The sequence below is a fragment of the Theropithecus gelada genome, chromosome 9 (genome assembly GCF_003255815.1).
Source record: "Theropithecus gelada isolate Dixy chromosome 9, Tgel_1.0, whole genome shotgun sequence".
NCBI classification, from domain to species: domain Eukaryota; kingdom Metazoa; phylum Chordata; class Mammalia; order Primates; family Cercopithecidae; genus Theropithecus; species Theropithecus gelada.
This window is the reverse complement of record NC_037677.1, coordinates 44,931,402-44,959,014: the sequence shown is the minus strand read 5'-3', so window position 1 is coordinate 44,959,014 and position 27,613 is coordinate 44,931,402. Positions and strand designations below refer to the sequence as shown.

General features: G+C 46.6%; 1 protein-coding gene across 1 annotated transcript in view; it reads left to right on the top strand.

Annotated features, from left to right (window-relative positions):
* The window catches only part of WDFY4 (WDFY family member 4), a 298,615-nt gene that overhangs the window by 197,464 nt on the left and 73,538 nt on the right, over nucleotides 1-27,613 (top strand). The window contains exons 44-47 of the mRNA XM_025396309.1: nucleotides 8,713-8,861; nucleotides 15,618-15,738; nucleotides 18,167-18,252; nucleotides 19,790-19,852. Coding sequence (XP_025252094.1) covers nucleotides 8,713-8,861; nucleotides 15,618-15,738; nucleotides 18,167-18,252; nucleotides 19,790-19,852 — 419 coding nt within the window. The remainder of the gene's footprint in view (nucleotides 1-8,712; nucleotides 8,862-15,617; nucleotides 15,739-18,166; nucleotides 18,253-19,789; nucleotides 19,853-27,613) is intronic.

Sequence of the window (27,613 nt, the reverse complement as noted above, 5' to 3'; positions counted from 1 at the left end):
GAAATCGAGGAGGTCCCTAAACTGAAAGCTCAAGGCAGGGAAGAACATGAGAAAGCAGGCCCCAGGAATTCACATGAATCAGAAAAATCCTCGAACCAGAGGAGCGCCCTTCTGCTCTAGACTAGAGAGCTCTGTGGAGTGGGGTCTTGGCTGTCTGGTGAGACATACGGGGCCTCTCTGTGGCCTGGCACTCCTCCTCCTCCTCACACCTCCACCAGCCAGGTCCATGCAGTCCCATGACCATTCGCTCATGGCTCTCAGCCTGGAGGCCTCCTGGGTGAGCCTGTCCTGGTGCACCCGTCCCCAGCACACTCTCACCCCAGAGTGTGGTGGCTCCATGCCCTGGGCCTACCCCAGCCCCCTCTTATTGCCTGACTGATGATTTCTGAGCCTGCCTATGGTTTCTCTGAAGGCAGGGAGAGACTTAGCTTCCTCCTCATCCCTTCCTTCCCTGACACATTGGGTGAGTGCTTGGGAACAGTCTGCAGACCAGGTGAGCTCAGCCTGATGGGGCAGCAGGAATCAGGAGGTCCTCCACGGGAGCCAACCTGCAGCCAGGCCTGGGTCTGCTCACATGCCTCAGGACCCAGCTTGAGGGAGGACATGTCCTAGGGGCACCTGGGTCATGGGGGAGCCCACTCTGGGGTAGGGAGGGGCTTGACTGGACTGGAGCAGGCTGCTACATCACCACCACCATGGAGGCAGCAGTCATTTGTGCCCAGGAGGGCAGCTTGGCACAGGGCAAAGTGCATAGGCTGGATTGAGAACCTCATTCTGCTATTTGCTTGTTGTTATTAATATTATTTTAGCAAAATGTCAACAGCTAGATGTCAGAAGCCCTTGCTTTGTGCGATCTTCATGCAGTGTCTCATTCAGCCTCACCATGGCCCTGTGAGGCAGGTGTGTTAGTCCATTTGAGTTGCTATAAAGGAATTCCTGAGATGGGGTAATTTATAATGAAAAGAGGTTTAGTTGGCTCACAGTCCGCAGGCTGTACACAAAACATGGTGCTGGCATCTGCTTCTGGTGAGGCCTCACGAAGATTCCAATAATGGTGGAAGGTAAATGAGAACCAGCGCATCACATAGTGAGAGAGGCAGCAAGAGAGAGAGGGAGGTGGGGCCAGGCTCTTTCAAATAACCAGATCTCAGCTGAACTCTCAGAGAACTCATTCATTACAGCGAGGACAGCACCAAGACATTCATGAGGGATCTGCCTCCATCATTCAAACACCTCCCACTAGCTCACACTTCCAACACTTAAGGCCACATGAGATTTGGAACAAAACATCCAGACCGTATCAGGAGGCTTTATTCTTTCCATTATAAAGATGGCAAAAACAGAGCCCAGGGTGGTTATTCATTGGAATTGCTAGGAGTTGACCTCAGATCTCTCTTACTCTCAGTTCATGTGTTTTTGTCCCCTCTCTACTGCTTCCCAGCTTACTGTGTTGAACAAGTTACATAACCTTTCCAGCACCCTATCCCTCAGCAGCCGGCTCTTATTGGGCTTGGAGTTGTGGCTCCAGGTCCCATGTGCTTTCTCTATAACTGTTCCGGTTAAAGCTGGTGCAGGCAGGCCTTCAGGTCTCTCACCAACATGGCATCTCTGCCTGGGATGCAACATGCCAAGCAGGTACCTACCTGCCCTCCTGCATGTGCCTTAGCCCCTGGTCCACTGTGGCCTTATCCCTGGACCACTATGGTTTTGTGTCAAGGACAAGAACTTGAGGCCAAGGAAAGGAGGATGAGTGCACTGATTGTTGACCCATGAACATGTTCAAGCAAATATATAGAAAGTTTGTGCAAGGGATGTGTGTGTGTATGTTACCCTCTACATTTCCCGGGCTGGTATGATTAGCCTATGTTGAGGCATTTTGTAGCAAGTGTTGGTCTCATAAGCTGGGACTTCCCGTAATTCAGATGTCATTGTGAGACTTTGTGGGCTTTGTGCTTTTTCTAAATTTCTAAGTGAAACATACCCACAATAGGGGCGTGGCAGGACTGTGTGCATGCTCCTACAGCACAGTCCCCACTCCTGCTCCCCCTATCATCTCAGAAGTGCTTGCTTATATGGCCTTTGCTGGACACATGGCACAGGAGACTTTCCAGGGCATGACTGCTTCCCAGGCGTCTGGTAGGCATGCCTCTGGCAGAAGCCTCTGGAGCTGCAGGCACTGTCCTGGCCCTGGGGGATGCTGGTGGTGCCGAGGCTAGGGTGGCAAAAGCTTAACTCATTTCTTTGTGTGAACGTTGGAGTTCTGGTTGCCTCCAGCAATACCTGGGATGGTAATTATTCAATTATTCTGTGCCACCTCTGCATCATTGATTAATGATTCCCAGGACCACAAACACATTTCTCTGCAAACAGCTCTGTTTGACTTGAGGAGTGACTGATTTAATGCATATTAATTATGGGCCCATGTCAGTTACCACGTGGCTGGGGATGTCCCTTGTACAGCTTCCAGAACCAGTCCAACGTCAGTCCTCAAGTGAGGGTTTGCTTTTGTTATTGTTCTTTGATTACATGAAAAATTAAACATCTGATTTTTTTTCTTACAAACTCATAAATATATGAATTTGACCTTGGTAGAAATGATCTATTCGAAGGAAGAGATATTTTCCTCTGGACTGCAGAGAGTGGCATCTTCTATAAGCTCCTCCCAGATATCTTTAGCTGAGGCTGTTTGTAGAAGGTGGGGGTGGGTGTTAACCTTTCTATGCAGTAACTTCCTATATTCCTGAATCTCCATGACTTTCTGAAATGCAAACAACACATGTCATTCCTACTTAATATTTCTGAGATGCTGGTTAGCATTCTTCATATACAAGGCCATTCCAGAGCTGACCTTATGGTTTCCCTGGACTAACTTCCCTTATCCTTACACATGCACATGAACACACACACATGTATGCACAGACTCACATGTGCAACCACATGCACATGTACGTGCATGTGTGCATAGTCACATGCACACACACACATGCACACATATGCATACACATGTGTGCACGTGCACACATACACATAGACATGCTTCTGACTTTTTAATTATACAGAACTACCTATAATCTCCAAAATGTCCAACTGGTTCAAGACTTTGTGCCTTGGAATGCTTCTCCCATGTTTTTATCTTTGTAACTCCTAACCCCAGCCTTGGAGTCACCTCCTCAGGAACCGCTTCTCTGGTGTCACCACTGCCCCCTCTTCCATCTCAGTCTGAGTGAGGCACACTCCTGTGTGTTCCCAGAGCACCTGTGCTTTTCCTCCCACCCTGTGCTGGGAGAGCTGATATCCTGCTCTCTCTCTTTCCTGTTATGTTGTAAACATCTTAAAGGCATGTTTTATTTTCCTTTGTGCCTCCCAGGGTGTGGGGCATATGCTAAACATTTAATATGTACCAGTTAAATAAATGAATGAACAAGTAGATGAGTGAATTATGGGCAATATGCTGACACCAGATGAAACCTTTTTTTTTTCTTAGCCTAGCTGATGCCCAATAGTCAGTTTCTTAGTGTATGGGCTTCAGATCATCTGCATCAGAATCTTCTGGGTTGCTTATTAAAATTCACATTCTAGGGCCCTACTCTGCACCTGTTGAATTGAAACTTCTGGGGATGTAACCTGGGAATATGAATTTTATCAAGTTGTGCAGGTGATTCTCATACAGACTAACTTTTCAAATAAATGCCCAAATCCGTGAGTCCAAGTTTTACAATATTCAGAGCTATCCTGGCTAAAAATATGCTCCAATTTTAATCAGTTGCCAATGAGCAGTCCTTAGTGAACACAGGTTATGGTGAGTATTGTGCTTTGAACAGTCCTTGGGACTTGTAATATGTTTCACATTTCGCTGGTGCAACCAAACAAGAGCAAAAGTATTGCCATTTCCACCTGGTCTCCTCTGAGTCTGCAAAGATGGGAGGTGTGGCTGTCTGCAGGCTCTCTGTGGAAGTGACACATGCAAGCAGGCAGGGGGCATCCCTGCTCCTCGTCTCAACCTGAGATGTACTTACATAAAAAGATCCATGCATCATTACATTCCTTTCCATATTTCCCAAATTAATATATATGTGTATATATATATAAAATATAAAACAATAAGGAGATGATATATCTCTACACATATATGTATATGTATAAATAGATAGCATCTCCTTATTGTTTTAATATACATTTCTTTGATTATTAGTATGGCTGAATTCTCCATCTAAACACATTTAAGAATGAAAACATAGATACCAGAACTCATAGGTGGCCAAAAGAATGTAATTTATGTAGCCTTTTGCCTTTTTGATACTTGACTTTTTCTCAGCAACCTGTGTGTTTCTAAAAAATAAGAATACTTATTCCATATGCTAATACTATTAGAATGTATTCAGAACAAGGTTGAGGCAAGCAGAGATGTAGGAAGAGGGCAGATGATAAATGGGAGCAGGGCTAAAGCTTTCGTTGCAGCAGACTCACTCACCGTACACACAAAAATAAGGGAATGCATATATTGACAGCTCTGTTACTGGTTACCTTCAGTCACTTTTCTGGACCTCAGTTTTCCTACCTGTAAAATCAGAGTATTTCACTAAGTTGCAGACTGCTAATGATAGAGAAACCTTTAGAGAGCATCCAGTTGACCTTGCCCTTTATAGATGCACCACTGAGGCCTGACTTTAGAAGAATGTGCTGGTGTGTGCTACCACTGAATGTCCCACTAGATTGTTGTCTCCCTGCTATGGTTTGAATGTCCCCCAAAATTCTTGTGTTGGAAACTTAATTGCCATTGTAACAGTATTAAGAGATGGGGTCTTTAAGAAGTGATTAGGCCATGAGAGCACGACCCCATGAATAGATTAATGCCATTATTGCAGGAATGGGTTCGTTATTATGGGATGGGATCCTGATAAAAAGGATAAGTTTGGCCCCATTTCTCTCTCTGTCTTGCATGCTCACTTCCAGCTTCTGCTCTTCCACCATGGGGTGACCCTCACCAGATACCAGTGCCATGCTCTGGGACTTCCTAGCCACCAGAACCAATAGCCAAATAAACATTTCTGTTTATAAATTACCCAGTCTGGGGTATTCTGTTATTGCAGCAGAAAATGAACAAAGATACCCTCTAACTTTAGCTCCAGCATTTTGTTGATTTCTGGACAACCTGTTTGTCATCATACACAGAGCTAGTTGTGGCTACTTTCTTAGTTATTTTACCCATCAAGAGTGCTGATATATCATTCAGCTGATCTTAAAAAAGCTCTACTTATGAGGCAAAAGTTCTACTCTTTAAAGTGATCAATACAATCATGGCATAAGGGATTTCTTAATCATGAGTAAACTTAGGGATGGAGCCCTCCTAGGGCTAATTTAAATGGAAAAGCAGGTAATAGTTCACTTGGGTTCATTTTCTAGTTTTTAAAATGCCATTTCTTTTCTAGCAGAATCAATGTTCAAGCTATTAACCCAGGTCTCACCAGCCATTTTTCTTGTGGTTTGGCTTATTCTGGTTGATACTTAAGTCTTCCCAAAGGGAAGCACCAGATCATAGGCATCTGCTCTGAGACCCTGGTGCAGGCACCATGGAGGCTGTGGTAGGGGCCTGGTGTCACGGGCAGGAGAGAGGATTTGGAGGCACATAGGCCAGGACTGGCACTGCAGAGCCACATCATCTCATCATGTGAACCTGAGGATGGGGTCTCTGAGTCTCATCTGGGAAAAAGTATAACAGGAGAAAAAGTTTAAGCAGCCTGACATAATCTTCCTAATAGTCCTGGTGGGAGTATAAATTAGTGTCACCTTGCAGGAGGGTAATCTAGCAATGGCTACCTAAATTTAAAATGCCCACACCCTTGACCTGCAATTCTCCTTACAGAAATTTATGCTTCAGATTTACTTGTGTATTCAAAATGACTTACCTACAAGGATGGTAATTGTAGCATTGCCCGTTATATCAAAACATTTTAAAGCAACCTGGATCAAAAGAGGACTGACTGGTCAAATAAATTGTAGTACATCCATTCAAGGGAATTGTCCACAACTATTAATAAGAATTAGACAGCTCTATAATAAATGATTTGGAAAATTATCTAAGATGAATTGTTAAGAGAAAAATCTAGATGCAGAGCAGTAAGCATATAAGTATATTCTTTGTATAAAAAAGAATCTGTATACACATGCTAATGTATTCATACAATCTCTTTGTATGAATATATGATAAAGTGGTAATGGTGGTTGCCCCTGGGGAAGACTACTAGAGAACCTGGGAATGCCACACAGTTACTCAAGTCCCAAAGTAGACATTTATCATTTATCCTTAATCCATCCTCCCTCTCCTCCCCTCCCCTCTCCTCCCCTTCCCTCCCCCTCACCCCTTTCCTTCCTTCCCTTTCTTCTTTCTTCCCTTCCCTTCCTTCTTTCCTTCCTTCCTTCCTTCCTTCCTTCCTTCCTTCCTTCCTTCTGTCCTTCTCTTCTCTTTTCTTTTCTTTTCTTTTTCTTCTTTTTCTTTCCAGTTAGTCCAGTAGCAGCTCCTGTCAATTCTCCATCTTCTTGTTTAGATACACCCACTTCCTTCCTTCCGCATTCTGCCATCTATCCCAGACCACTGAAATAGCAACATGACAGGGCACCCTCCTTTCAGTCTTGACCCTTTCTAATGCTATCTCCACCCAGCAGTCAGTGTCATCTTTTAGAAACAAGCTCTCTCGCAACTTTTTGTTGCAACGACAATAAAACCCAATGGCCATGCTAAGGTACCTAAGACTGTCTATGATGGAGATACTCCTACTTTCCAACTTCATCTCAGCCATACTGACCACTTTTCTGTTCTCCAAATCAGCCCTTCCTGCCTCTAGACCCTTAACTGGATGTCCCCGTTCCTTGAAATGTTCTTCTCCAAGCTTTTCCAGAACTTACATGTTTCCATCCTTCAAGTTTCAGGGTCTGTGTCCTCGCCAAGAATAGTGTCCAAGAACAGAATAGTGTTCTCGCCAAGTTTCTCCCTGCCTTTGTCATGATCACTCTGGTTTTTCTCTCTCAGCATGTATCACAGGTTGTAATAGTCTGTTGGTTAAAATCCCACTACTGGATTTTAAGCCCTATGAGGGTAGGATTCTTGTATATCTTGTCCACCTTATTCCCAAAGCCTGGTTCAGTGCCTGCCATGAAACAGAGGCTGAATCTGTAACTGTTGAATAGATGACCACCTGGATGAATGAATGAAATTGGAAATGAGTCCACTTTGGACCCTGGCCTGGAAGGTGGCTGGAGGGCTAGCTCCCCTGACAAAGTAGATTCGGGATAGACCAAGAAAGCCAGCTATCTGCACCAACCTTGGTTACAGAAACAGAGGCTCTCGGCTGTTTTAGGAAAAACAGCTCAGCCCTGACTTGTCCTGGATCATAGTGATTAATACTTATCTTGGAACAAAACCCTCAGTGAACCTTTGCTTTCTGCCCTTGGCTCTGGCTTTCACTAATCCCATTTGGTGCAAGAGTTGGAGAACTGGTCTTCGGGGTCTGCTCTCCAGGTGTCACCACTGTGGCCTTGTCATTGCTCCCAAAGGTGAGCAGGTTCAGTCCCAGGCTGTGTCACTTAGTAGGTAGCTGATCTTTAGTGAGAGTCTTATCTCCTGGAACCTCTTTTGTATTTTTTCTCCCAAGCGTATCTATTCTGCTTTTGTATAACTGAAATTAGCACAAAATTACCATGAGAAAATGCTGGCCTTGGCCTTATTCTTGGTCCCTTTAGGCTCTCATGTTCTAGAATTTATTGATTCACTCACTTGTTCTTTTAGGGTTTACTATGTAAGGACCCACTTGGTCGTTACTACATGCAGAACTCTGGGTCATACCAAGACATTATCACAGGTCAGGTTCTGCATGGAGAAAGTTGATTGGGAATGGGGATTGCAAGACTGGGCCGATGGAGAAGTACAACCACAATGTAGTCTCAGCAAAGACTTCAGCTGATTCCAGAGCAGCTATAGGTTTGGGATGGTTGTTTAGAGTTTTCTTGAATTGAGCCAGAGGGGCTAAGCCTTCCTACTCCACATTGTCTAGTTGTTGGGTACAGACTGCCCCTGGGAAGAGGATGTGACCTTGGGCCAGGGGCTGTATTCAGCTAAGGCAACTCTGGAGAACTGCCAACATTTCCAGCAACAGGGGAAATGCTCACCTCAGTCCAAGAGGAGGGATCTGGGCAGAGCACTGTGCATCTTCTGCACATGTTTCCTTGGCCTTGCAGAGATGGCAGTACCTGTCTTGCACTTGTGGTTCTAGGCACATTTGAATTCTAGTCCTGGCTCAACCATGTACCAGCTGGTCCCTGGACAAGCTCCCTCTCCTCTGTAACTGAGGGATGTCTTGTACCTGGTGAACTTTCCTCACGGTTAACTGTGGGATGCTTTGCATGTTTGTAGAGGGCCTTAAAGTGAGAGAAAGGACTTCGATGTGCTGAATATAGCGGTAAACACTCACCCACACAGCTTGGTGGGAGCAGGGGTGGGCTTGGGTAGAATAAACACCAGCCTAGGTGGGATGTGGTACTGCCACGTAGGCTGTGAAGAGTAGTACAGCTCTGGGGCAGCAGGACTGCCATTCATACAAGGCACTGCTCTCACCTCCAAGTGCCCTGTGGGTGGCTGGTCACTGCCCTCCTGTTTCCGCCAAGAATCATGGGCATGCTTCCTGTGCACCACCTGACTCTGGCACTCTCTCCTTCCAGGTGACGCAGAAGTTCTCCCTGGTTATTGTGCAGGGCCACCTGGTGTCAGAAGGGGTCCTGCTCTTTGGCCACCAACACTTCTACATCTGCGAGAACTTCACACTGTCTCCCACGGGTGATGTCTATTGTACCCGTCACTGCTTATCCAAGTGAGTTATCCACTTCTCCCAGCAGATTCTTCCCTGAGCCCCATTCATCCTTACCAGCCTGCCCTACTCTTCCCCTTCTCACCTTGTTCTTACAGTGGGCTTAGGTTTGGGCCTAAAACTGAGCCATGAGATAAAATAGAAGAACCTGCAGGCATAGGCCATCTGTGGCCACGGTTCCCCTAAGCAGTGATCAGGACTGGGTACCAATGTGGCAGCTCCTCAGGTCTCCCCTAATGTGGAATGTCAGGACTCAGGGATCAGTCCTTCAGTTATTTGCGTGGCTGAATTCAGTCACCATCAACTTACTCACTCAACAACATGTTGGTTGCTCATTCTGCATAAGAAAACAGGCACCGCCCCTCTCTTCCGAGGGACTTAATGCAATCGGCAGCATGCACAGTGTCTTTTGGAAACTGTTGGCCGCACACTATGATCCTGGGACAAAATATGTGTTATGAGAGGGCTCTTCAGGGTTCAGGATTGGAGGGATGGCCTGGGGCTGGAGTGGTGGGGAAGAGCTACCTGAGGAAGGGACCAAGATCTGAGTCTTGCAGAATGGGTGAGACTTGGGAAGAAACTTGAAGTCATTTTTACACCAACAAATACCAGAGGCCTTTGGCAGGAAATGCCGAGTTCTTTAGGATCTAGTGCAATTGGTCTATTTGGGTACGGTCAGCCCTTATTGTGCAATTCTCCTGTGTTTATGAAGTAAGGCCATTCAAAAATCAAATTGACTGAACTTTTGCCAAAAGTCCAATTGTCAAGTGTATGTTTTCACTTGATCACTGTCTTCGAAGATATTTGGATGAAGATTTCTTCGTGCAGTGATAGGCTTGCCTTTTCCAGATGACCCAGTTTCAGATAATGACAAGATGACCTCTTAGCCCAGTGGCTCTCAAACTAGCTGACACCAGCATCACCTGGAGGGCTTGTTAGCACACAGATCCCTGAGTCCTGCCCCACCCGAGTTTCTAATTCAGAAGGTCTGGGGCAAGGCCTGAGGCTTAATAAGTTCCTAGCTGATGCTGTTTCTATCGCTGGTCTGGGACCACACTTTGAGAGCCACTGTTTTAGGCTACTGACAGAGGAGTCCAAGTCTTATCTGCCAATAACCAAGAACTTTAACTTCCAATTGTCCTATCACTTCCAGCCTATGTCGGGAAGCAAGAGTTGAAGGAGTGCGGAAGAGTAGATGTCAGCCCACCTTGGTTGATTTAGATCAAACTGCTCTAAAATGCTTGGCATTTTTCTGTCTGCTAATTTCCATATTTTATTCATACCAAATGTTCACCGATTGCTGTGAGTCTTCTGTGCTTCTCCAAGGCAGGAGAAGCATAATTAATACTTGGCATCCTCATCCCATCTTATTCCTCATGTTTTATTGATACTGATCAATATGGACAATAGGCCTGCAGCCGTGCCTCTCTGAGAGCTGATGAAAGCTTTCTACTCTATCCGTATGCCCGGCGTGCCCCTGTGATGACTCACATAATCCACTGCTATGCTCTTCACCTCTGGTTTACATAGACTTAGTGTTAGATAAGATCTTATTGATTAGGTAAATTGTGTTTATGAGGTGCATCTAATCATGATCAAATTCACTATATCTGCACTTTTAACAGAAACCCAGTGGTCAGATTTTATGTACTCACTTGATTTGCAATGACGGACAAGGGAGACTTCTCATGTCTGAAAATGTACTTTTCTAGAATGCAAGCAGGAGTAGAGTGAGAACAAATCACTACCCTGGAATTACACTGGGGAAGTGCCCAGGTAGTTTAAGTCACCATACCTCAAAGAAGCATTTGTTATTCAGACAGTGCTTTCTCTCCGGGGTCTTGTCTACTGCCCTAAGAAACTACTAGCACTCCTGGAGATGCAGTTCTGAGACAGACTATTAGATCATGCCAGATCAATGGGGATTAAGTCTTATTTTGACCATGGAGATTAAAGAAGATACATAAATAAGCTTGGTAAAAATAAAGCTAAGTGCAATGTTTCTGTAAAAGACTGCTATGAAATGGAGTCAGTTGCACATTAGACCTTGAAAGAGCCTCTCCGATGTAGCATAAAAATATCCTAAATCAGACTCAAGAACACTGCAGACTCCTTGACAGTGATTGGACTTTGCACTTTGGAAATTTCCTCAGAAACGAACAGCCTTCTGAGAAGGTTAGCTTTTGCTTGTAGTAGGTCCGTTTCTTAGCTGATTCGGGTGGCTGTATTCATTTGCTAGGGCAGTCAAAAACTGGGTGGCTTAAAAAAAACAAAACAGAGCAGAAACGTGTGGTTTCATAGTCCTAGAGGCTGGCAGTACGAAACCAAGGAAAGGCCATGCTTCCTCTGACTGCTCTAGGGAAGCCTCCTTACTTGCCTCTTTCAGCTTCTTGTGTTTGCAGACAATCGTTTGTATCCCTTGGCTTGGAGATGCATTGCTTCAGGCACCTGGTCATCGTGTCCCTGTGTCTTCACATCATCTTCCCTCTGTGAGTCTATCTCCGTGTCCAAATTTTCCCTTTTTATAAGGACACCAGTCAGGTTGGATTTGGACCCACCCTTCATTTTAACTTGATTACCTCTGTAAATAGGCTCTTTTCAAATACAATCACAGTCTGAGGTACTGGGGGTTAGGATTTCAACATATCTCCTTTGGGGGACACAGTTCTACCCGTGACAAGGGCAATTAAGCTCACAAGGCAGAGAATTTGATTAACTTGGTGGGAACCCAAGTCATCCAACTGGCTCTTTGTGATAGAGTATTTTAAATCAGATAATTCTTCCCCATCAGTGAGCAGTTTTAAATAGTCATTTCTGTTTTATTCAGTTCAACAAGTATTTATTGAAAATCTCTCTTATGCTCAGCACCATAGTTGACTCCGTAGATGGAAAGAGTGAATTAGATGTGGACTAAATCTGGTAGAGGGTTTACAATCTAGTGAATGGTTCTGGGTATAACTTCCAGGTATAATTCTGGCAATACTCAGGTAACTTCAAATGTGGGCCAAATCGAAGTGTGTTTTATCCTGAAATCCACTTCTACTGTCAAAGAACAGGTCAACCAATATCATAACTACCATTTATCTCATTGTGATTTATCGAGTCAGAATATTGACAGTGATACTATGCACACTTGGACAGTTTTTGCAGATCCTGCTGGCTGTTATGCTGCGGAAATGTGAATGGCAGCCTCTGAACTATGGCAATGGCTCTACCCAAAGAGTATGGATCAGCTGCCTATCTGGTACCCTTGGCTGCCTGAACTTCGATTCATTTTGTAGAACATATAGGGTGTAGTACTGTCGGAGACTCCCAATTACAGCTGTGTGAATAATACTACATATAATAGACCTCAGTTTGGAGGTCAATCAGGGGACCCAATAATTATGTACATAATTCAATAATGTACATAATTTAGCTTTTCTGAGACTTTGGGTCTATCTGAGGATCCATGCCCTAGATGTTTATTCAGTTTCTACAAGCAGGAAGAAAATGACTATCCTTTCTCCTAAAAGCTCGTTACTATTTTTCAGAGCATCCTTCTGTGTGTCATCTGTGTTTCAGAGTCCTGAGTTGCAGAAACAGTCAGCACAGAGCAAACTGTGCTCCCCACAAAGCAGGGAGCCAGTTGGAGAGCTCTGTAAAAGCTAGGGAGCATTTCTGCCTCCAGGGAGAAAAGGCACTGTTGAAAGAGCGTGGGTGTTAGAGTTGGAGGACCTGGATTTGAAACTAAGTTCCACCTCTTTTAAGGACCACATGACCTTGGAAAATTCTCACCTCTCTGGAATGCAGTTTCCTCATTTATGATATGGGAATAAAAATAAGTCATGCTCAGTATAAGGTTTCCTTATGAGGATCCAATTAAATAATGAATAGGGAAACACTTGGCAGGCCAGAGAGCATGACAGTCACTTAGCAAACATGCCCCGAGCTCAGGGGAAGATACAGAGGACAGAGAGCCATGGGCAAAGACCTGGGCCTTGCAGGGTCTGCAGGGGAGAGAGACCAGCCAGACATGCAGCTAAGGTATAGAGAATATTTTCTGTGGTTCCCACAAGCATGGGATGATGGGAGCACAGAGGAGTGGCCATGTCATCCCCACCAGTACCTTGACCTGGGATGCTGCTAGACCTAAGCCAAAGGTAGGAAGGAGAATTGTCTCTATGGCCTTGCTGGGAGTCAGAGGTATGTAGGGGCAGCTCAGCTGAGATCCATATAGAGGCATTAATAATGGACAAAGGACCTCAGCCAGCAGCAGGTTTGTATTACAGCATCCCGGCAGAAGCATTCAGAACCAAAGCTGCATTTTGTGTTTGATCCATCCTACCACGACGTGGCTTAGAGGAGAGGGCCTGGGAGGGTTGTTCTGAGAAGGGGCTGCAGAGAGCCTGAGTTTGCAGCCTCAAAGTCCAGCTGTTCAGGGGCCTAACCAAGGCGCTCAGGCTGTGTTTCACTTGGGCAGGCTTCCCTGCTGCCCAGCACAAGTCCAAGCTCTTAGGGCTGCACATGCTGGACTGCCACTGACCATAGACTAGAGAATTCCCTCTAGGCCTCTGTGACTACTGGGCCTCTCCCGACTTCCCCAGGAAGTGGGGCACAGAGGCTCCATGGGCTGCATTGTAGACTGGGCCATGGGGACCACACTGGGAGCTGGAATGGGAGAAGCTGAAACAATTTCCTCACCCACTCCCTACCACCTTGGGCTGGGGCTGGCAGGACCACCTTGAGGCAGGGGCCCTTACAGCCCTTGGCTCTCTGGGCCTGTGGTTGGCGCACAGGCTTCTTGAGGGCTGACGTGCTTGGGAGGCCTTCGTTTCTCAGTCCTGGCATCTTATCAGAATGGTTGTGGTTGTATACACAATTTAAGATGACTGCATGCCCCAGATGTTCAGAAAAGTAACTGTCTATAACTGAAATCAACTTTATTTCTCAAGCTTCCATGTGTCCAGATGATGAAAAGGTTCATATGATTAGCTCAAGGCATTTCAGTTATCTCCAGTGTACAAATTGTTCTCTTTGGGAATAAATATTTGGACAAATTTATTATCCTCCCTTTCCCCTCCTCTCTTCTGCTTCTCCAGGAGGAGGGGTCACTCTGGGATCTTTCTGGGAAAGCCTCCTGCACACCCCTCATAACTCTCCAAGGGGCCTTATCTCAGGGCTGCCTTATGCCTGCTGGAGGCATACCTCTGTTTCTCCAGGTGCCCGGGAGGTGGGTCCCACATCACACGTGGGTCCCTTCTCTGCCTTTTGAGTGAGTCTCTTACCAGCTCTCCAAGATTGCTTCTCACTACTCAAGGCCTGGCCTGGGAATTTTAAGATGCACCCGCTACACTTTCTGTCTCCAGCCTGGGTCTTGCAAACAGAACGAGCTCTGGCTTTCAGGAAGTTGTTTGTGCTGTGTGACTGAGCAATCGCTTCAGAATTCAGTGCACCCCTTTGTCCTGGGCAGGGTGTACCCAGCAACTCAGGCCTGTGCCTTTGTATGGTCTGCAAGGGAGAGAGACCAGTCAGACATACAGCCAAAGGGCAAAGGATATTTGCCGTGGTTCCTGTTAGCATGGATGCTGGGAGCACAGATGAGTGGCTGTGTCATCCCCACTAGTACTTTGACCTGGGATGTGGTTTGACCTAAGCCAAGGGTAGGAAGGAAAATTACCACTATGGCCCCACTGGGAGTCAGATATGTTTAGGGGAAGGTCAGCTGAGAGCCAGATAGCTCTCAGGGCTGCCAAAGATGTGGGCGAGGCAGGCCAAGGGTCCTGAAGAGCTTCCTGGTTTAACACCAGATATCATTCTGCAGTCTCAGTGACAGCCTCACTCACCTCTGGAGAGAACTCATCCTGAAGGTTCCCAGGACCCAGGCCAGGCTGGACAGCCTCTCAGAATGCAGGAGCTGTGCAGATGAGCTCCGGCTGCTGTCCTCATGCCTCGCCAGTGTCCTCTCTGCTTTCCCCTGCTCCCCTCCCTCCTCTTCCCTGTGGTGCCTGACCCCTCCTAACACTGGTTTGCATTCAGTCTTACAGTCACCTGGCTTCCCTCGAACCTCCCTGCCAAGTGCTCTGTACTCCCCAATCCTGCCATGAAGGGTCTAAGTCCTGCCAGTCCCTGTGGCAGCCACAGGCCACACCTGACTCAGTTACCTCATCCAGCCTCTCAGCCCTGCCAGGGAAATAGGTCATTCAATACAAAACAAGAACACCTGGGCAGAGGGACTAAAGCGTGTGGCAGAACAGGCATCCTGGCGCTGAGACTGTCATGCCTGGGCAGAGGTAGCTGGCACAGGGCCAGGCTGGGCATGGGGGAGCCAGGGAAGAGAGGCCACAGGAACCCACCAGGGCTCCTGTGCATGGTTTAGGGTCATGCACAGCACCCATGAAGCCCTCCCTGCCAGCCCCCACTCTCACCCAGGGGACCTCTCACCCCCACCCTCATACCCTTTGTCAGCATCATCCTGGAAACTGTGCCACTTTCTTGCTGTCCCCTGGCCTGGTGAGGCTGACACCCTACCCTGGTCCTCCAGGGCAGGGCAGCTTTCATGTGTCAGTGGTCAGTGCCAGAGCTGACGTGGGCAAGCACTCAACAAGGATTTCTCAGATGAGTAGGGCTAGCACACCGGTTGGCAGTGACCCTCGCACCTCTCTGATGTGTCCTTGGAAATGTGGGTGGGGCTGGTGGAGGGCAGGAAGAGGAAGAAGCCTGCACATGTCCTCATTCTGATGTCTGAACATGTGCCCTGCATGCCTGTTTCCTTTTCAGCATCAGCGATCCGTTCATTTTCAACCTGTGCAGCAAAGACAGGTCCACTGACCATTACTCGTGCCAGCGCCACAGCTACACTGACATGCGGGAGCTACGGCAGGCTCGCTTCCTCCTGCAGGTAAGCACACTGGGTGCTGGCACACCTGGGGCCTGCAAGAGGCAGGGCCATGGGACAGGTGGTCCAAGAGCCATCCAGAGACACATCGCTGTGACCCGTCTTTGTGCTTATGCGCAGCCCAGTGCCCTTAAGGAGACACCCACGAGTTCCCTGGGCTTATGGTCCCAGGTGGGAGTTCTGACTTCTGCTCCACTCTCTCCAGTCCCTGCTATTGGCTGTTGGGCCTTTCACTATGTCTTTTAAGATTCAGCTACTTCGCTGCTTTGCTCTTGACATAGCCTAGAGCTGCCTTGGAGATTTAGGAATACACGGCAGGACAGATGCATTGCCTCCCAGTAGAGCTGGTGACTGGGAGTAGAGAACCCTCTGCCCTGCCCTCCCACAGGTGTAATATCTCCCTTGCTGACATACTCTCCCCCTCTCTCCCCAAGGTGCTCACCTATTGGCAAGCTCCTGCTTGGCGCTGTTTCTGGGGCCAAGTGGTTTAGGGATCTCCCAGCTGCCCCCTCCAACCAGGGTCTTTCAGTGCCTCACCCATGCCTTCAAGGGCTTAGTAGGGCATGCGACAGAGGTGGTGGCTCCTTTCAGAGGAGGAGCTCAGCCAGAAGCTGGTCATAATCTTCCACTTCTCATCCCACCTCACAGATGGATCACACTTTCTAGAAACATCACCTGAGCAGCAAAGGGAGTAGGGTAAACTTCAGGGGCCCCCAGTGACCTCAAACACATCTTGCCTTCATTACCCCAAGCTCAGCAATAGCAAAGCTGCATCCCCATCCCGTGGGCCTCCAGGGCAGCTGGCAGAAAAGAGGATCTGGGGACCACGTGACAGGAGGGGCAGGCTCTCTTCCCACCCTCTCTGCAGGGTCACTGTTAGTTCCAAAGGCCAGCAAGAGAGCAGTGCTTGGTCTAGATGAACTAGATATTTTTCGTTTGTAAATCTATTTTCTGTAGGTGGGTCATTGATTCATCCAGTGACCCCTCCTGCAAGAGGTCTCATTATCATTCTCCGAAACTGAAGCTCAGGGAGGCCTTTAAGGTAGGGGAATTTCTGAAAGGCCGCAGCTGCCCTCCTGTCAAGGGTTTGCCAGCAGCTCTGCTCTAGCCCTCTAATGAGCACTCATCCTCCCTCTGCTGCTTTTGCCTACAACACAGTTAGTTCTCGTTTTGCGTGGGCTTCCTGAGGGCCTTTGCAGGGTGAGGGAACTGAAAGAGCATAGTGGAAGCAGCAGCCCAGCCCTCATGGTTCTATGATTATATGTCTACCCTACATGTTATGTACAGTAGCAGATAGGTATCAGTCAGTGGGACTTTTTCCCCCAGTACATGGTGATTGTTTCCAGAGGGTTGGTTCACCTGAAGTGATGGAAGCCAAAGGGAGAGCTTTTTGAGCAAGGCCACCATTTGTCCATCCCTGGATTCTCCCAGGAGAAAGGCAGAGCTTGGCAATCAAGGTATCCAGGGCAAGCTGTATCCTCCACAAATTCTGCATTCACTTCCTGTTTTGCACATTATTTATATTTCTATTTGTAGAAAAAAAAATCCAAGGGTCTCCTGTCCACTAGCAGAGGAGAGGAGGTATGCAACATCCTTGCAGATACCTTCTCTCTCTGAGAGAAGAGAGTTAACGAACTGGACTTTGAGAACTCACTCCAGTCAGATGGATGCAGGACAGGACTCTGTTATTGGGTGCAGTACCCACCTCTGAGTCTGAACCTTACCCCACCCCATCCTTCCCTCCATGTACAGGTCTCACCTCTCCCTAACTCTCCCTTCAGCCCTGGATATTCCCTCTCTTTGGTCTCATCTCGTCCCTGAGGCTTATCTTATAGGGGACTCACTCTATCTCCTATTCCAAGTTTATTATTTACATAGCTTGGAATAGAAGGGGGTTAGAAAGGAAACAAGGATGGGAGGAAAAAAAAGAAAAGATAACTATGTGAATTTGATTTAGGAATTAAGAAAGTACCCCTGACAAAAACCTTACTATGCTAGTGGGGCCACATCAAAATGGCCTGGGCAGGGGGCCCTGCGCTGCTTAAGTCTGTAGGTCAACCCATGATGCTGCCAGGCTGCACCCACTGAACTAGCTTCCCTAGTATGTCTGGTAAGGTGACCTCCTGGCTCACCCATGCCATAACTCAGAAGTGAAAATGTCTGAGGATGGCATGGCTGCTTTCTCTCATATCTGCCTCACGCTTGCCCTGGGAGTGGGCCTTTTACTTCCTGCTTCAATGGAACTCAGAGCTGTGGTCAGGCCCCCTGCCCTCCCACCAAGGTCTTCCCACGGTGGGAACTCAAAAGGACCATCCAGGAAGGGTCTTCTGACACAGAAACCCCCAGTGACCCATTTCCAGCAGCTCTGTCACCCTGGGGCGTCTCTAGTCCACAAAATATCAGGAGCATTAAAAGGGGCTTCTCTTCACAGGACATGGCCCTGGAGATCTTCTTCCACAATGGATATTCCAAGTTTCTTGTATTCTACAACAGTGATCGGAGTAAGGCCTTTAAAAGGTAAGAGCTTGAAAATCCTCCTTTTGAGAAAACTGATCCTGAACTGAGAGCAGAGGGGCAGAGAACACTCAGCTCTGTGCTCAGGAAAAGTGCTCTCAACCCACAGTGAGCGCCACTCAGGCTGGGCCCAGGGAGGCACTGCTGGCCCGCAGAACTGCCAAGTCATGAAACGAGGTACGGGAACAGGCAGAGAAGGCCCTTCCTTCAGTCCTAGGAAGCAGGCTCCGTTTTCCTGAACTGAAGTGGCATAGAACAGGAAGCGAGAAAAAAAATTAGACAGCTACAACAGAGTTAAGGAACTGGCTGTTTAATGGGCCTTCCAGAATGTTCTGGCTTTATTTTCTAATTTTCCAAGTAACTTTTTTGGCTTAATCTTTCTTTCTGATCCCAGTTGCCAATTTTAGTGGCTCCAATTTCGTATTTCATTGGAAGGAATTGCAAACAACTGATTTCCCACATGTGCACTGAACATGTTTTTTCTTAAAGAGAGAAGCCTGCTGTTTTAGTTAACTTATCTTTCTCCAGATGGATCAATTTAAGAAATCTAAGCCAGTGTGTAAGTTCTTAATACCATGGTTATTTGTTTTTATTACCATTAAAGTTATAGATCAGTAGATTGGTTTGTAGTGAATCTAGAAAGAACAGAAAGGAAGGTCAGTTCCTCATCATGATAGACCACAGAGAGGCTGATTAACAGAGGGAGTGGTTATGTGCTGCTCCCCGTGGGCTGGAAGTTCTGAGGTGAGATTTGACATCCCCTGGCCTAGAAGCCTATTTTGTGCTCAGAAATTCAAGCCCTGCCTTCCTAGTGGCCCTGTGGAACTGGCACCCAGGGCCCGCTACTGCATCCAAGAGGCAGGGCTAGGGTGGAGAAAAACAACTGTAGAGAGGCTTTTGTGTTAGTTCTAGGCGTACCTCCTTGGACTCAGGTGAGCCTGCCCATGCGGTTCTTCCACACTGCTGCTAGACTGCCCCCTAAAATTATCTTCAAGGCCTAGTTTAGACCAAACCAAACAAGCAGACATGCAACCCATTAAACTTGATTCATTTCCCCCTATGGTTTCTGTTCATTAAACAAAGTTTTTCACAGTTGATCTAGAAATCTTACACCTCCACAACTCAGGATGTGAAGGTGGCCTAATGCAAACTCCACAACCACTACCCGCTCGGCTCAAGGAGCCTGGCATTAAGATGGCATTTGTCCCCACAGCAACACACTAGAATGTACAGCAGGGTTGTTGACATTGGCAATGTTGTCAAGTGCCTGGCCCAGAGGCAGTACCTCACACACACTGCCTAAGTAATTATTGTTTTATTGTTGTCATTGTTGGTATTAAGGCAATAGTGTGTAATGTCAGATAGTGCTGAGGGTTGCCTCAGAGGTACACCCAGGCCTGGTGTTCATGACCTGGGGGCAGGATGGAGCCTGGGGGAGCAGTAATGAGCCCAGCTTCCTGCCTGGCTCTGAAAATGCCTCTGCAGCAGGTGGAAGGGTCTTGACTCTGCTGATGGAATTATCCCTTCCCTTTTCATGTAGCTTCTGCTCTTTCCAACCCAGCCTGAAGGGAAAAGCCGCCTCGGAGGACCCCCTCAATCTAAGGTAATGGCGAGTAGCCATGCTCTCTGGGCATGGCACTGCCCTGGCTTTGATGTTCCTCCTCTGCCTCATCCCACTCTAAAGAAGTCCTGCAGAGAGCATGCCCGACTGGTTCCCTCATTTTTCTCTCTCCTATTCTTGTTCATCCTTCATCCTACTCCTGAAATTCCTTCTGCCAATTAAACCTCTATGAATAGACTTGAAGTCCCACATGCCCTGTGGCTTTTTCAGACCCAAATGGCAGGAAGCCATCCTCTGCCTTTGGTGACTGGGCAGGTGGCACAGAGGTGTGGAGTCAGGCCCTCCCATGGGTGTGTGTGAGCAATCCCATGCTGTCCCTCCTGTGATGAGGGTTTCTGAACACTTAGAAGCTAAATTCATACATGATGGTGTGCGAATCAGATGTTAACTTAGGAATCTGCGCTGTGGGGCGTCTTTCCCAGTGAATGATTTGCTTGCAGTCCCTCCCCCAGATCCCCTTTCCAGCTACCCAGTTCTCTGGAAGGCCACTTAGGGATCAGTAGATGTTTTTATTTCAATCAGGGGTGAGAACAGAAGAAGGTGGCTGCTGCTGCTGGTTTTCTCCAGGAATGTGTGGGGACCAAGCAAGAGGGTGTCCCCAGGAATGACATTCAAGATATTTATAATCAGCATAAAATGGGTCTCACTAATTCCTTCAAAATTATTTATCAATAGCTTGTGATACATGGTGTTTGCTTCTTGACAGAGCAAAAAGCAAATAGAAAAAAAAAAAAATCCCCTGTCCTTATTGAGTTCACATTCTCATGAGGAGGACAGACATAAACCAATATAAATGAGTGAACTATAAAGCATATTAGATAATTATAAGTGTAAGTGTAAAAAACCAAGCAGATAGAGGTGGGCATTGAAATCTTAGATGAGGTGGCAAGCAAAGCCCTTATCAAGAAAACAGTCTGTGAATTAAGACTTGGCCGGGTGTGGTGGCTCACTCCTGTAATCTCAGCACTTTGGGAGGCCAACGTGGGCAGATCACCTGAGGTCAGGAGTTCAAGACCAGCCTGGCCAACATGGTGAAACCCTGTTTCTACAAAAATACAAAAAATTAGCCAAGCATGATGGTGGGCACCTGTAATCCCACCTACTTGGGAGACTGAGGTGGGAGAAAAGCTTGAACCCAGGAGGCGGAGGTTGCAGTGAGCCGAGATCGCGCCGCTATACTCCAGCCTAGGCAACAGAGCAAGACTCCATCCAAAAAAAAAAAAAAAAAAAAGTGGAGAAACATGTTATGCAATTAACTGAGAAAAGTGTGTCAGACCCAGGGAAGAGCAGGGTGTGGCTGAGGCCTGTAAAATTGGAGTGCAGGGAGTTAGCTGGGGTGGAGGTGAGGGAGGTCACCGGGGATAGTTGGTGCAAGATTATCATGTCGGCTTTTATTCCAAATAGATGGGAAGCATTGGAGGAGTTTAAGCAGAGGGATGATGTGAACTGACATATTGATAAGACTCACTCTGGCTGCTGTGCCAAAAATAGACTGGAGTGGGTCAAAGGCAGAAGCTGAGACTAGTTAGGAAGCTATTGCTGGAGGCCACTGCAATAATCCAGGTTAGAGACGATGGTGGCTTGGACCAGGAACATGACAGCAAAGATGATGTGATGTGATCACATTTTGGACATGTTTAAAGGTATATTTGATGGGATCTGATGACAAATCAAGTGTGGGAAGTGCATGTATGTGAGAGAGGACTTACGGATAAGACAGAAGATTTAGGCTTCAGCAATTGGAAAATTAAATGGGGATGATCACAGGAAGAGTGGCTGTAGGCCCACTGTGGCTATCTGAAGCTCAGATTTAGACATGTGAATTTTGAGATGCTTATCATACATCTCAAAGGCATTGTGGAGCTATTGGGCTTATGAATTTGGAGTTCAAGAGAGAGGTTCAAGTGAGACATAAATTTAGAATAGTGTTTAAAGTCATGAGAATGGACAAGATTATGAGAATGCATGCACATGGAAAAGAGATCAGAGGACTGTGCCCTGGGCACACCAACCTTTAGAGGATAAGGACATGGGCAGGGCCAGCTGAAGAGATGGGGAAGGAGTAACCAAAAAGGTAGCAGAAGCTGTAGGTGTGGAAGACGTCCTGGAAGCCAGGTAGAGTGATTCAAGGGGGAGTGGTCAAGTGTTGTTGATAGGCCAAGTGGGATAAGAACTGAGAAATGATCACTGAGCTTTGTAACATGAGAGTCATTGGTGACCTTCAATAGACTAATTATAGTGGCTGCTAGTGGAGGCTCTTATTGTGTCAGGCACTTACCCTTTATAGATTGCGGTGAAGTGCAAGGCATACCAGGGTATGGTCCAGGGGACCCAGGCAGCAGTGGGTCACTGGAGTTGGGGTGGCTGTTCACCAACTGTAATGGGTATAGTTTAATAGTTCAACAACGGGATAGTCCTAACTGTGCATATCTGCTGAATCTCAGCCCTGCTGATCTCATATTGTTTATGTTTCATATAAGCCTTTATATTCATACTTGGATTTCCTAGCAGTGTTTCAGCAAGGTAAATAGCTATTTCAAAATAGCAAGGTAAAAAGCCATTTCAAACTAATTGAAGCAAAAAAAGAGGATTCATGATCACATCTACCTGAAGGTCAAAAATGGTCTTGCTCCAGACATGGCTGGAACGCTAGGCACAAGTAAGTCTGCAGGAAGTGGCGGTTCTCCCTCTCTCAGGGAGGATTTGCTTGGTCTGGCTCCATTTCTCAGTAGACGTTCTCATCACAGGGGCACCGATGCCCCCAACAACTCCAGACTGACAGTCAATCACGCAGGAATCCCACCACATGCTCTATCCCGGTAACTTTAGCAAAACTTCCTGAACTGTCATTTTCCCCAGTTAGGTTAAGTACATGCCCATACCAGAACCAATCAAATGTTTTCATTGGCTGGATCAGAGGGATGCACCCACCCCGCTTCTGGGGATAGGGTCAGTCCCACCCAACTACATAGACCAAATTGAGGGAAGTATGATTCCTTGGGAGAATCAAGGTTCTGTTATCCACAAGGGGGTGAGCACCGAGGGTGTCAGCAAAAGCAGGTGGCCACTCACAGTTCCACGCAGAGGGAAGTTCCAAGCCGCAGTGCTCATGGGCTACAGATGGTTTTCTCTCTCCCTGGAGCAATGCTGCATCAACCGTGGCACACATCACTTCGCTGAGCCTCATTGTCTCTGCAGCTCACCCTTAGATGAACCTATTCTGTAATGTCACTCAGTGACAACATAGTTGTCCCTATGACTATGGGTAGCTCTTTGTCCATTCTTCGTCTTTTGTCCTGAGAATCTTAGTGGTGCCTTGCCTGGAAACACATACCTTCCTCCACACACCTTCTACTCCAAATAGAGAGGGGCGGGTAGAGGAGGGGCAGAGGGAGGAATGCAGAAGAGGAGCTGACCCCCAGCTGTGCCCACTAAGTTAGAGGCCCCTCAGAAATGATTGCCAGGTTGGAGGAAGATGATGCTCTGTGGATGAGTCAAATGTCTGGAGATTATTCCTTACTCATCCCCAGGTTGATGATGACCTGCAATGCCAACCTGTGTACCACCTTGCTTCTGTGGTACAGCTGAGCCCCATTCTAATTTTATTTCCAATGTGATTATTTTTGCCATCATGGCTACCTGATCCCACTGGAGCAGGGTCTTCCAGAGTTATGCTGGGTCATGCCTGGCACAGTCTCAGCACAGCTCCAGGTTGGAGACCATTGGTGAAGCTTCTGGGGTCAACTAGGAACAGTGCATGGTGCTCCAGAGGAATGCTCATCTCAGCTCATGGAAGGAGAGCCTCAGCAACATGTGGACACCCCGCAGTGATGACCCTCGGCTGTGATGCCACCCATGCAGTGAGGGCTTGTGGCAAGACTGTGCTAAATAAACAGCCCTGGCTTCAGGATCAAGCTGACTTGGGCTCATAGTAGGTGCCCAGTAAATTGTAATCCTTCTGCCTACTTTTAGAATCACCTGATGTATGTTTGGGCATGTTAACAGAACAATTGATTAAAAGCAGGTGGCTCTCTTTGTTCTCAGCTCGTTGGAGTGGCCCCCTCTCCAGCCCTTCTCTTGCCAGCTCAACTGTGGCTTCAGGAGTTCCAGGGTGGGAAGGCAGTGGTGGTCCTCAGCCTTAGGAAGGCTTGGCTGGCCACTGACATATTCCTGGAATGAAGCTGATGATTTTTCTTTTGGATCACTGGAGGCCATAATTACAGAATGAATCTTGAAAAATGCCTAGCTGCTTGTTAGTCACTCTAATGAATGTGGACTTCTTACCTATTAAGGGAGTGTGTGTGCCGTTCTGAGCGTTTTCAACTGGCCCATGACCCTCGGCCTAGGCTACAGATTTTCACGTCCTAAACCTTCAGCTTTCGATGACTCATGTGGCTCCTTTGGACACCATCCCACACACACAGGAAATCAGAGCTTTTGGTACCAGAGTTTTGCTGAGGCTTTCAGTAACAATGGTTGCCTCCATAGCTCTCTCTCTATATATATACATACACACACACACTAAGGAGGCTCTCTGGGCCTGAATTCCAAGTGGAAAATACTTGTAAAGCCTGCATGAATCCTGTCCCCATGGTACAGGACTGAACCTTTTGAAGACAGCATGGCAGCCTTTTCAGACTTCTGTGGGGTGCAAGGTTCTGCAAGCTGACAGGGCCTTCTAACATATGCCAGCTAGAGCTGTTGGATGAGTCCTGTTCTGTGGTGTTGAATACCAGCAGGATCTTTGAGATGTAAAAAGATGAATTAGAAAAGGAGAAATTATGGCAGGAACTGCAGGGAAAGGGGGCAGCTAGCTGGAATGCTCTTGTGGATAAACACACATCCTCACACTTAAATGTACTCATGCCCTTCCAGAAAGGGCTACAGACAGCTTCAAAATTAAACACAGGGTACAACCATCCTTTAACAGTTGCCCAACACTCCTTTAAAGGGGAAAAGTATAGATGTGATCATGTGGAGTGATTTAGTTACTCTAATTGTACTGAGACTAAGAAAACTAAAACAAACAATCATGTTGGCTTATATTATTTTCCAGGGATATATAATAAGAAACAGGCTTTTGCAACTTTTTTTTTTTTAATTTCTGGAACATATTTTCTCTTGGTGCTGAATATCAAATTTGGTTCTTCTCTAGAGGATCATGGGTACCAAAGGTGGCAATTCCTTTTTAATAAAACATACAAAAAGAGTGCTGGGGAACCTAATTCTCTGCATCAGTTCTCTGCAGGAATGGGAGCCTAACATTCACACTCATTTTTGTACAGGCATTCCTTTGGGAAGCTAACATTACCTGGCTCAGTTACATTGCTTTCTAATGACCTCAGTTCATATTGAGCCCAGAGTTTAGAAAACTCAGAGAAATACAAGGCTAGGATGCCTATCTGATTCTCTTTCTCTCAAATCTCTCTTGGGCTCAGCACATATTTTTGGCTAAACTGGAGCATCCACCATGTCATTGAGGCAAAAGTGTCCCCGGGCTGGAGAAAGCTTTTGGGTGTGAGATGGCACTTACATTCAGGTCCTGATTGTACCTGGGTATTTGCAGTTCCTGAAATCGTTTCTTAATTCTATAAATTTTTTATATATAATGTTTAGAATGAAATTTATTTTGAGGGTGCAAAGTTTTACAGTTGAACATTTTGCTTATTGTTTCCTTTAGAGATTCTCTCTGAAAAATAACAAAAGACAAATAATTTAGAAAAACAACCATAAGAACCTATGCAATTCCCATGAGAATATGAGCTTCCATGAAAAATTAACCACACCCCAGAGGAACCACAGTTAGCTGGGGGGAGGCTAAAGTTCAAGTTCCCCTTCCTAGCATTTCTCTTCCTTCAATCCTGCCCCCTAGAGATTCATGCTGTTGGCTACAGATCTGTAAGATACACAATTGCTTAACTGGTAAAGGTAGTGCTGGCTCCACCATGGAGTAGAGAAGCATGTCCTTGGGTTTCTTGCCGAACTGAAGCCCTGGAAGCCAACTGTGGAGACCAAGCTACTCATACCCTGTGTCTATACCGGAGTCACTGGGACCAGAGGCGAATGGTACCTGGCTGCAGACTCAAAATGAGAGTGACAGCCAGTGCTGCAGCGTCTAGCAGCTTGTTCACACAGTTGGCTTCGTGGGCCATGAGCATCCGAGCCCTGGCCATTCTGCCTAGGTCATGCTCAGACATTGGCCCTGACCGCATTCCACGTTCATCTTTGTCTGGCTGCACTCAGTTCATGCCTCGTCTCTGCTATATCCTTAGCCATAACCTCAGATCCCTCCCAGGGCAAAAGCCTGATGCAAGTCCCAGTCACTGCAGCAAGCCTGCCCTTTTTCCTTCCAACTCTACCCAGCCACATTGCTTCCACAACCTTATACTCCCACACCACCAGGGGTGGTGAACAGGTGTGCCCAGGAATAGCGATGAGCAAACCACTGGTTCAAGGTTTCTCCCATCCTAGTTGCCACCTGTGCCCAGCTACCTCCAGAAAACCTGGGGCATAGAGAATTCATGCAGTTTCTATTTATTTTAGCAACTTTTTCAGGAATCTGCAAGAATAAGATCAACAGTGGGTAATTTTAGATTAGCTGGCTGAGCCGAGGTTAAGGTGCCTGAATTGCCTTACTGTGTGCCTCAATTGCATCTCTAGGCTGACTCGGTGTTTTAGATTTTCACTTTAAGCTTGCCATAATGCCTCATAAATCAGCACTGGGCAGACATATAAGGATCTATTGATTGTTGCATCTAGGCTGTAAGATTTTTGGTTTTTGTTTTTATTTCAAAATATTGATTCACAGCTGCAAAAATAGTACACAGAGACTCTGTGCACCTTTCACTTAATATCCCCCCCACCATGGTTACATTTTATATAACTATAGCACAATTTCAGAACCAGGACATTGACACTGGTACATGTGTATGCATAGTTCTTTGTCATTGTATCATATATAGATTTGGGTAACCACCTGCACAATCGACATACACAGTTGTTTTTTTTTTTTTTTTTTCTTTTTTTTTTGAGACGGAGTCTCGCTCTGTCACCCAGGCTGGACTGCAGTGGCCGGATCTCAGCTCACTGCAAGCTCCACCTCCCAGGTTTACGCCATTCTCCTGCCTCAGCCTCCCAAGTGGCTGGGACTACAGGTGCCCGCCACCTCGCCCGGCTAGTTTTTGTATTTTTTAGTAGAAACAGGGTTTCACCGTGTTAGCCAGGATGGTCTCGATCTCTTGACCTTGTGATCCGCCCGTCTCGGCCTCCCAAAGTGCTGGGATTACAGACTTGAGCCACCGCGCCCGGCCGACATACACAGTTATTTTATCACCACAAAGATATCTCTGTGCGACCACTTTATAGTTATGCCTACCTCCCTGTCTTCCCCCACCATCCTTAAATCCTGGGAATCATGAATCTGTTTTTCATATCTATTATTTTTTCATTTAGAGACTGTTCTATACATGGAATCATAGAGTATATGACTTTTGGAGATGGGCATTTTTGTTTTAGCTGAAAATAGTGCCATTGAGATACATTCAAGTTGTTGCATGTATCAATGGTCTGTTCCTCTTTATTGCTGAGTAGTATTGCATGAGAGAAATATACCAGAGTTTGTTTAACAATTTGTGCATTGAGCAACATTTGGTTGTTTCTATTTTGTGGTCATTACAAATAAAGCAGATCATTTACATTTATTGTAATTATCAAAATGTTAGAATACAAGTCTGCCATTTTATT